At 39.8% G+C, this 10,454-nt stretch overlaps 1 protein-coding gene and 1 pseudogene across 11 annotated transcripts; one reads left to right on the top strand and one right to left on the bottom strand.

The window, feature by feature from the left end:
* Positions 1-2,601: 2,601 nt before the first annotated feature.
* On the top strand, positions 2,602-7,831 carry LOC104757917 (sterol 3-beta-glucosyltransferase UGT80B1). 11 transcript variants are annotated; one of them, XM_087494886.1, is made up of 16 exons: positions 2,602-2,987; positions 3,116-3,239; positions 3,324-3,721; positions 3,874-4,022; positions 4,249-4,488; positions 4,734-4,845; positions 5,004-5,174; positions 5,308-5,371; positions 5,468-5,525; positions 5,642-5,819; positions 6,036-6,166; positions 6,469-6,571; positions 6,676-6,755; positions 6,855-6,902; positions 7,040-7,189; positions 7,471-7,831. In XM_087494886.1, exons 3-16 carry the CDS (start codon positions 3,544-3,546, stop codon positions 7,681-7,683), a joined length of 1,875 nt encoding a protein of 624 aa, XP_087351012.1. In that variant the 5' UTR covers positions 2,602-2,987; positions 3,116-3,239; positions 3,324-3,543; the 3' UTR covers positions 7,684-7,831. The 11 variants fall into 11 exon arrangements, with proteins under 11 accessions (XP_087351012.1, XP_010479008.1, XP_010479010.1 ...); XM_087494883.1 differs by having other exon boundaries at positions 2,748-3,000; positions 3,329-3,721; XM_087494884.1 differs by having other exon boundaries at positions 2,748-3,000.
* Positions 7,832-7,865: 34 nt separating this feature from the next.
* On the bottom strand, positions 7,866-9,386 carry LOC109129943 (RNA polymerase II C-terminal domain phosphatase-like 5; annotated as a pseudogene).
* Positions 9,387-10,454: the final 1,068 nt, after the last annotated feature.

Below are 10,454 nucleotides of genomic sequence, written 5' to 3'. Positions count from 1 at the left end.
AGAATCACTAATCATGTGATGAGATGCACCAGAATCAACAATAAGCGGTTTAGTCGGTTTTAAAGCAAGGTAAGAGTTACCGGAGGCCTCCTTGAGGGCTTTGATGAGTGCATCAAGGTCTGATTTCCTCACTAGCTCGGAAGAAGCCGCTAAGGCCGTTCCATTTCCTCCGGAGACTTGCTGGTTTGGCTCGTAAGTCGTTGCTTCTCCCACCATGGCAGCTTGATGGGCTCTTGGTCCTCCACAGTTAGTCGTAGGGCGATTAGCTCGGAGATGAGGGTGGATAATCCAGCACCGGCTCTTAAGATGACCAACCTTCTTACAATGGTCACAAACTGGTGGATTCTTTTCATCATGTCTGTAGTAGCCTTTGTTTGCGGAAGCTATCTCCACCTTATTAGCCATTACAAGCTCTCCTTTGCTCCCAAACAAGCCCATGGAGCCATGTTCCTTTTGGATCTGGTTGCACACGTCGTCAAGACTTGGGAGCTTTTCCGACCTCAAAATATGCTTGATGAGATCATTGTAAGATGGGTTCAGGGTGAGAAGTAGGCCGAACACCTTGTCTTGTTCACGCCTCTCATTTAAGGTCGCCGGATCTATGGTCGCTGGTCGGAGCATCTCGAGTTCAGCCCAGAGAGATCTAAACTTTCGAAAATGTTTAGTGAACTCCATATCTTCTTGATTGAGGTTATTGATGGCTCTCTTTATCTCAAAGATTCGGTTGACATTAGTAACATTTCCAAAGACATTTTGGAGAGTATCCCATAGATCCTTTGCGGTTTCACAATAGGAATATGCTTCAAGGATTGGAGCATCAAGAGAGTTTTGAATGATGGCAAGAACACTTTGGTCTTCTTGGAACCACTTGTCTTCACCGCTGGTGACAACTTCTTTGCCTTCTTGGGTTGGTGGCTCCTTTGGAGCTTCACTTGAAGTAATGTGGGTCCAAAGCCCTCGGCCGCACAGTGTTGTCTTGGTGGTTCTTGCCCACAACAGATAGTTCTCTCCTTTGAGAGTAACTGGTACAATCAAGGTCTTGTTGCCTTCCATGTCGAAGTATCCGTTGGTTAATACTATTGTCCAACGGGTAAAGAAAAAAATACTTTCAAGAACGAAACAAAAATTGAAGCGGAAGAGTTTAGTGGGTATGAGATTTAGAGTGAGGAACAAACTCGCTCTGATACCATGTAAGTTTAGAAAGAACAAAGTGATTACTTGTGTAACAAGTAGTGATAGAACAAAGTGAAGAAGTGTAAAGTAGTATAGAGAGTGTAAAGAGAAATCGGAAGTATTGAGTGTAATGGAGAAAGAGAATTCTCTCTTCTTACTTGATTTAGATCATGGTTACAAACTACATATAGACAAGTTACAAAAGGAATATCCTACAAAGATTCTATGCACAATTAACCACAAGATAGCGACATCTCTTCTTAAGAAAAACATGTGACTTTGACTTAATCTCCCACTTGCATCAACTCACCTAACGGCTCTATGAGAAGATTATAGAGGGTTAGCGACCGTTGAAGGCTTTTGTTCATGGACTGGATTCGTTGGCCCTTTCATCTGTACGGACGGCCCAACTTGGTTCCTTGTACGGATGTACGGTCGTACAGACATATGCATGTGAGTTCTCATAGATGAATAGTTATATTTTAGTATAGAGTTACTGTTCACTGCATTCTAACATGTGTTTTATTGGTTTGGAGTTGGTCTGGAATTGGTATGGAATATATTGGACAATTGTGTGAATAGTAGAAAATAGCGGAATGGTTTGATTTTAATCTGATCAGGAGCGTACCGACCTGATCATAAAAACTTATTTGCAACAATCACATTTATCATTTCGTAAGCCGGATCTTAGGGAAAAGAGAAGTGGTTTAAGTTTTGCCTCCAACAATCAAACAGTCTATGATGCTTTTGCTTTTTTGGATTAAGGAGAAAGAAAAGCATATTTTTACAACGAAAAGTCGTAGCTCCAATTGGTGACCACAATTTAGGAAAAGAATGAGGAGGAATATCACATTCCTCTTTATTCCACAATTTTTTTACCATTTGAAAGTAATATTTTTTCCTCTACATTCCTCTACATTCTTAAAAAATTAAGGAACAATAGAACAAAAATGTTCCTCTCCAAAGTTGATAAGGAACAAATGGAACAAAAAAAAGAACAAATATTAAAATTCATTTTTTTATTTTAAAATAAACAAAAAAATGTGTTTATTTATAATATTTCAATTTTGTAGTAAAATAATGTTCATATTTCCACAATGTATTGATAGAAAAAATATTTTTGATATGAATTTCATGTTAAACTAATCTTAACTAAAAATATTTTAAATTATTCTTAAAAATTAATTGTAGATTAAAATTAATTATTAAAATTTAATATGACATATCTAAAATTTAATTTACAAATTTAATTTTGAAATCAAATATAAAATTCATTATATATACATTAAAAGTAGTATTAATATTATCACTGAAATTTGATTTGTTTAATATTTAATATATTTTAAAAAACATTTTTATTGTTTGGTTACCATTTACTATATTGTTCCTTTTCTACATATTTTTCTTTCATTCCTCATAAAACTGTTTATTCCGTTTTGCATTGTTCTATTTCTTCATTTTGTTGTTGTTGTTACCAATAGGTGGAGCCGTAGTATCTTGATAACTTGGTGGTCTTAGAATTAATCCAAGTTCCCCTTGTCAATTTAATATCTGGTTCGGTGGCATTGGCTACTATACATTTAATGATGGATATTTATTAGTATTATTTTCTGCAATTATTAATAAAATATCTCATCGGCGGTCTCACCACATTTTGGTTGATTCAAAAGTCTCCAAAGCCTTTGGAACCTTCAAGTTTCTCTGTTCTCAATCCATCATCATCATTCCCTTTCTCCTCGAATTATCCAAACCCAGAAAGAATCTTTCTTCCACAGAGATACCCACAAAATCAATATCTCTCCTTATTCACTCAGGTAAAAGAAAAAGGTACAATCTTTTTCATTCTATAAGGCCATTGTTGATGAACCCTCGATTCAATTCTTGCATTTTACTTTGTTTTTGATTGAATTCTGCTTAAATTGTTTTTGAAATCGTGTTATAGTTTGAGTTCTACAAGTAAAGCTTGACTCTTTCGTGGTGGGTAATCTCATTCTCGCGCTAAACGTGAGACCGACCTTTTTGTTCCATGATCTTCTCTCTTGCGTTTTCTCGTTTTATATGAAACGGTTGAGATTAGATAAACCTTTCTTTTTCCGATTTGTTTAAAATATATACATATATATATTTATTTGCCTTTTTGGTGTATAAAGTGCAGCTAACTTTCTTCTGTACCTGAGGATTGACTGGTCGGTGCTTCAAACTTTTGTTTTGCTGTTTACAGCGTTTTCCAGCAAGAGACATTAGCATCTACAAGGCGCCTTTGATCGTATTAGGAGAGTGTTAGTGAGTATAGATTGTTGCTGCAATTGATGATTGTGTGGGAATTGGGGGCAGTGAGAGCTGTTTAGTTAAATTCAGTTTTTTAAAGTCATGGCGAGTAATGTATTTGATCATCCACTTCAACAAGTAGAGGATGGGAACAGGTCTGGGAAGGATGATTCTGATGGAGATAATGGTGTACACAGCGAGAAAGCGAGTTTGTTGGAAACATCTAGTTCTGTAGAGACTGCTCCTGAAGGTTCTGGTCGTTCTTCTGATTGGCGTAGGGGTTAGTTCTCTCATCTATTCAACCTTCTGTCATTCCACTTTCTGAACCAGTTGTTATATCTGCATAATTCACCCAGGACTTTGGATCTCCATTGTGTTACCAGTATTCTGAAATAGAGTATAACCACTGATCAAGATTGTATCTTCTTGTAGGACTAGACCACTGCGGAACTGCACCTGTTGGTCTTTATGGCGATATGCTAGTCGATGACAGTGAGATTAAGTACTCTCGGTCCTTGACAGAGAAAGGGTCTCCTGCAAGTCATAATCTAAAATTGGATAGATTATCTGAGCGGGAAAAGGTAGGAAACTAAACCCTCATGTATCCATCCACTTGTTTCTATGGCTATGTAGCATGAACATAAGAATAACTTTTATCTTATTATTGCCAATTGCCTCATCATGGTATTAATCTTGGATTCTATTTTTGTGCTGTATGAATCACTAGGATATGTTTCTCAGATGCAGTACACTGAAATCATTATTCTATTCTCATGATTCCTTTTTGTTAATATATTGTGGTTCCAGCAAAAACTCATTGTTGAGCTAGTCAGAATACAAAATGACGGGAGAGTGGAAGTTATAGATAACGGTACTCCGGTATCGGAGTTATGGGAGTTCGAGCCAACGAAAGGGCAGTCCACAATCACATATGAAAAGTCCTTAACGGAGTCCTTTAGATCCATTCCAAGGTTAAAAATTGTTATACTTGTGGTTGGAACTCGAGGTGATGTGCAGCCTTTTTTGGCTATGGCAAAGCGCCTCCAGGTATCATATCTTGAACTTAAGATGTATAGAGGGAAGCATTGTGCTATTAAATAGGCTCATGTGCCTACACTTTTAGTTTAGTTTGATTTCTTCATCACTTCCTCATATATGTTCTTGGCTCATTTCCGTTAGAGCTAGGGAATAGGTACCCAAGATTCTTAGTCAGACATTTTGAATAGATTTTTCATGACATTGAGTGATTGAGGAAGGTTAAAGTTAGACATAATATTTGTTCTCCGTTGCAGGAATTTGGTCATCGTGTTAGGTTGGCAACTCATGCAAATTTCCGCTCTTTTGTACGGTCTGCTGGAGTAGAGTTCTACCCCTTGGGTGGTGATCCCAGAGAGTTAGCTGCATGTATATAATTCCTCCACTAAATGATACATTTATCCTTTTGTTTCTCGTTTTTTTCTTTTCTGATGAAAGCCTTATATGGAAACACAGATGAGCTGTCAGAAATATTCTTCATGTGGAAATATTATTAAAATGACATTTATGAGTATCTTTGAATGTAGATATGGCTAGAAATAAAGGTCTGATTCCTTCTGGGCCTTCAGAAATATCAAAACAGAGAAAACAGTTGAAGGCAATTATAGAGTCTCTTCTTCCGGCATGCGTAGAGCCTGATATGGAAACTGCTACCTCTTTCAGAGCTCAAGCAATAATTGCAAATCCTCCTGCATATGGTAAGTCCCTCACCGACTTCAGAATGTTTTACTCATCAGCACCTCATTGTTTCTAAACTTTTCTATAGCAAATATACTTGGTTGTTTTCATTCCTCCTTTAAGCTGATGATATGTTTTTGGTTCTAATTGCAGGACATGTGCATGTTGCTGAAGCTCTTGGAGTACCAATTCACATTTTTTTCACAATGCCATGGACGTGAGTTGACGTTTTTGCGTTTTAATCTCAGGGTCTACACCAGCCTAAACGTGTTATTTATTTTCATGCTTTCTTACATCCTTTTTCTGTAGGCAGGCCAACTCATGAATTCCCCCACCCTTTGGCGCGTGTTTCTCAGAGTGCTGCATATTGGGTAATGTTATTATGTAGTGCGGCCTTAACTGGTTCTTTCTTATGAATATGCCCACCCTTTAAAAATGATTAAAAGCATTCTGAGGCTGATTCTTTCAAGACATTTTCTTGTCTCAGCTATCATATATAGTTGTTGATCTGATGGTATGGTGGAGCATAAGGACATATATAAATGATTTTAGGAAGAGGAAGCTAAACCTTGCACCTATCGCATATTTCAGCACATACCATGGCTCCATTTCGCACTTGCCTACTGGTTACATGTGGAGTCCCCATGTTGTGCCAAAACCAAGTGGTAAGAGCACAGCCTTTTCCCTTGTACATCTATTCCTCTTCAGGTTTATCATATGTTTCCTTGCTACCATTTTGCATTATACTTTCTTCTTCTGGCTATGGCAAGACCATCATGCGTTGTCAAATTTTGCATTCGTAATATTCTTTGAGTCTCAGCTCATTATATTTTCTTTGATAGATATCTGAAAGATTATGCTTTTGTTCAACTAATATGCAGACTGGGGTCCTTTAGTCGATGTTGTTGGCTATTGTTTCCTGAACCTTGGATCAAAGTACCAACCTCGCGAAGAGTTTAGCCACTGGATAGAAAGAGGATCACCGCCCATATATATTGGTTTTGGGAGCATGGTAAGGCAAGACCCTTAATAGTGATATAATGGGTTCCTCTCTTTGGTAATATTCAATGATGGACATAGTGTTGACAGTGAATCTTGGTAGTATTGGTTAGGCGGTCACATTAAAATCTTTGATTTGCAGCATGTTAAACTTTATCAACTTGAAGCGTATCATACCAGTTCTACTGTATTTTTATCGATAGTTTTATCTCCCTAAATTGAGGTCCTTGTCCGTCTTGATTGTTTAACTGATGATGCACTAGCTTTAGCTCACAGTATTGTTGCTTTGTTATTTCTTCTCCTTTACACAACCAGCCTCTTGATGATCCCAAAAAAATAATGGACATTATACTGGAAACACTGAGAGATACAGAACAGAGAGGGATAGTTGATCGAGGTTGGGGTGGCCTTGGAAACCGTAAGCAGCTTCTGTGCCTTCTGTCTTGGCTCTCTGTGCCTGAACCAGTTTTCTTCTTGCTTTTACGGATTCAGGATACATTTTTACCAGTTAACATTTTGCAGTTGCTACTGAAGTTCCTGAAAATGTATTCCTTTTGGAGGACTGTCCTCACGATTGGTTGTTTCCTCAATGTTCGGCTGTGGTAAGCCCTCCCTAGATTATTCCCACTTTATTACTACATTTATGTCTCCGAAGATATTATTTTCTAATTGAGGCTTTTTCTTGTGTTATGGATATGAAGATTCACCATGGTGGTGCTGGAACCACAGCCACTGGACTAAAAGCAGGGGTAAAGAATTTTAATTTTGAAAATCTGGTTGTCTGACTTTTCATACCGATCATTAACGTGTCCTGTGGTTGAATCTTTATCAGTTTTCTTGACCTCATAAAAGAACTAATGGTTCCCTATTACATTTGTGTCTGCAGTGTCCAACAACAATCGTGCCATTCTTTGGGGATCAGTTCTTCTGGGGTGACAGGATCTATGAGAAAGGACTTGGGCCTGCGCCAATACCGATAGCTCAGCTCAACGTTGAGAACCTCAGTAATTCCATAAGGTTCATGCTACAACCAGAGGTAAACAAGACTTGCTTTCCCTTTTTTCCCAAGCCCAGTAATTAGGATGTTAAGAGTAATGAATCACAATAGAAGTAAAACCAAAACGCTCTCTGTATTACAAAATCAAAAGAACCATACAAAACCCAAGACGTAAAGCTTTGTGACGATAAACAAAGCTCCAAAGTATCTCACTATCTCTAGCTTTGATGTGTCTCACAAGTGAGATCTCATCCTAAATAATATCCTAAGTCTTCTAGAAAGCGCAGACATCATAGGACACGAATCTCTTGTGCTTTCAGGTGAAATCACAAGTGATGGAACTAGCGAAAGTACTAGGGAACGAGGATGGTGTAGCTGCAGCAGTTGATGCATTCCACAGGCATTTGCCACCGAAGCTGCCACTGCCCGAGTCCTCACCTGAGAAAAAGGATGAAGATGATCAACCAGACCTGTTACAATGGTTCTTTATTCAGATTGGCAAAAAGTGTTGCCTTCCATGTGGTGGCGTGTGATATCAAATTTCCTTAGGTGTGTTTTATCTTTCAAAAATCTTGTCTATGCAACTCAACTCAATTCATTTCATTCAATGCTCAGGAATATGATTAGATATTGTTTGCACAGTTGCTTTAAAATTGGATATAATAAAATTATTGTGATGGATTTGAGCATCTTTATAAAGATATTTTTACTTACTCTCAGTCAGAAGTCAGAAGCAGCATTGTGTGCAAGGATCAGGTATCAATGGCCTCAAATCTTTACAATCTAACTCCTCTTCGAATCTTTTGTGAGCATGTTTAAGGAACATCAAAACATATTCCATTGATCCTTTGCGTCGGCTCTCGTCTTTCTTCTCTTCTGCGTAAGATTCCGACATTGTACCAGCGTCTCTGAAATATTTGTATCTGGTGATAAGGCCAAACATCAACCGTATCATCCACAATCACCACTCTACACTTATCAGCGTTAACAAGATCAAGTGTCTTATAGTAAGGACTTGCTTCTCTAGTTATGACTCGGTTTCGAAAGTATACTTTATCCGGATCATTCCACTTCAACACCATCTTAGCGTAACTGGAACTGCCCACTGTGTAAACGTGCATGGTGAAAAGCTTCTTGGCTTCTAATAGAAAGGTCGTAGCTTTATCATATATTCGTTGCATCTCCATAGATCTAGCCTTGAATCATCTTCTTCGAGTAGATACTTCTCCTTTTTAGAAAGGTCTCAAACAAACTTTGTGTGGATAAGCCTGTGGTCCAAGTCAAGGACAAGGTGAAGCTTCTTCTTCTTCTTGTCGTTGAGACATCTGAGTTCTGTCTTTATAAACCTCGCAGTCGCAACATTGTACGCGAGGTTCAATTGTTGTAATCTCTTGACAAAATCATCGATCAAGCAAAGCTGTTGATGTCCAAATCGGTCACAATTAGAATGTTTAGTTCGGTAAATTGGAGATCGAAATTCTCTTTATAGATCGGTGCTGGGGCACAAAAAGACGAGTTACAATTTGGTTTAGACGAGTTAAAGATAACGGACCAAAGACAATAGACGAGCTGTGAGCTCGTCGATTCTAACTTGGACGAGTTGTCAGGCGTTACTTCTATCCGTTTTTCCTCTTCGCAGCAATCTTTTCATCCTTGTTCAAGGACGCCGTACTCTTACTTTTATAGGGATCTGTGTGGGTTCGTCCGCTGAAAGGACCAAAATGCCCTTCCCAGGTAAAAGGCATTTCTTGGGCTTCAATGTACTTTGGGCCGGGCCATGTTGTGGAAGTGAGAATCCACCCCCAACAGTATTCCCCCCTCAACACCAGTTCGTAGCCTTTAGGCGGAGAACTTTGTCCGGGGGACTCGTCTTCTCCTTGATGGCTCGGCGTAGGAACTCAGCTCGCCCGGAGGGTTTCTGATTCTGAATCTCGATCGTTGGGGTGGTTACTCTGGACGAAATGAAAGATCGTGCGTGAGATTCTTCAGTTTTTATGCTAGAGGTCGAATCATCGTGTGCGGTTCCTGACGCGCGTGAAATCCAGAAGTCGTACCATCACCAAACGCGTGCTGTAATGATTACGCTTTGAGAATCCTCCTTTCCTTCCTATAAATACCTCCTCTCTTCTTCATTTTCTTTATCTTGCCTAAGAGTCACCCTCCGCTCTCGAGTCACCAGGTATATTTCCTTCTCTTCTTTCTTTAAATCGTTCGTCTTCTTTTCTTGCTCGTCCATAATGACTTCCCCCGGATCCGCTTCTTCCAATTCTTCTGCGGTGAGCCACCTTTGCCAAGCGACTTCTTCGGACTCTGGCGACGTCAACAGGCCGAGTCGTGGTGGTCCGAGGTCGTCGACGAGTCCACATTCTGAATCATCTTCTGATTCGGCTTTATTAGCTGAGCTTCAACGCCGGGCTTTCTCCCATGCGGCGACTACGAGTTCATCTCACCTTCCTTGTGCGATCCCTTCTCTGATTGATGAGGATCTGAACGATTCTTGTATTCCCAAGGATCGTGTCGTCGTTCGTGGGTCGTTGCCGGTTATTCCCCGCATTTCTGGGGCCAGGAGGCACATCCTCTCATGCGTTCCTCCGACCACTATTAATATTGATTCGGCTGAGAGAGCAGTTAGACTCGGCGGGTTGTCTCCTCTTCCTCCTATTGTTATTCCGGACGAAAGTCAACATCCTTGGGATGTTCCAGATGGTTACATCTGTCTCTCGGAGAAGCTTTTCACCGAGTGTGCAGTCACATTTCCCCTTCATGCTTTCCTGATGTCGTATTTGGCGAATCGTAAGATGGCGATATCCCAATTTGCAATGGCGACTTTTTGGAATGCGGTTGGTATCTCTATTTTGGCCGAGGTAGTGGGGGTCGACCTTTTGGTTGAACATTTCGAGGAACTCACCCGATTTATTCCCAAAAACCGAAATAAATTGTTGGGTGTTTATTATGTTGGTTCGAGGAGGCCGGTACTCGTCGAGGGGACGAAGGCGTAGACTTATAACTGGGCTGGATCATATTTATTCATGAAAGTAGATCTGGGGGTCGTCGAAGATCCTTCAATTCCCTTATATTCTGGGTGGAATCTTTCACCCGGTAGCCGACGTGCTCTGTAGCTATTTTTTTACTTCAGTTCTCTGGTATCGTGATTAACTTTGTTGTCATCTTGCAGTTTTTGTGCCGAGGTGTCTGCTTCCTTACCCTGCTGCTTTTCGTGTTGAGGTTGACAAGATTAAGTCGACTGGTCCTTACATTTGGCCGGGGACGACTTGAGCGACGAAAAAGACATCAGTGAGGAATA

The sequence above is a fragment of the Camelina sativa genome, chromosome 17 (genome assembly GCF_030686135.1).
Source record: "Camelina sativa cultivar CO46 ecotype springtype chromosome 17, ASM3068613v1".
NCBI lineage: Eukaryota > Viridiplantae > Streptophyta > Magnoliopsida > Brassicales > Brassicaceae > Camelina > Camelina sativa.
Note: the sequence above shows the minus strand (reverse complement) of the source record. Positions and strands in the feature narration are given on the sequence as shown.

Excerpts from the sequence above, each read along its gene's own strand:
- LOC104757917 (XM_087494886.1), top strand. The coding sequence starts at position 3,544 with ATGGCGAGTAATGTATTTGATCATCCACTTCAACAAGTAGAGGATGGG. Across the intron at positions 4,489-4,733 it reads CTATGGCAAAGCGCCTCCAG|GAATTTGGTCATCGTGTTAG; the intron begins GTATCATATCTT and ends TCTCCGTTGCAG. Across the intron at positions 6,167-6,468 it reads ATATTGGTTTTGGGAGCATG|CCTCTTGATGATCCCAAAAA; the intron begins GTAAGGCAAGAC and ends TTACACAACCAG.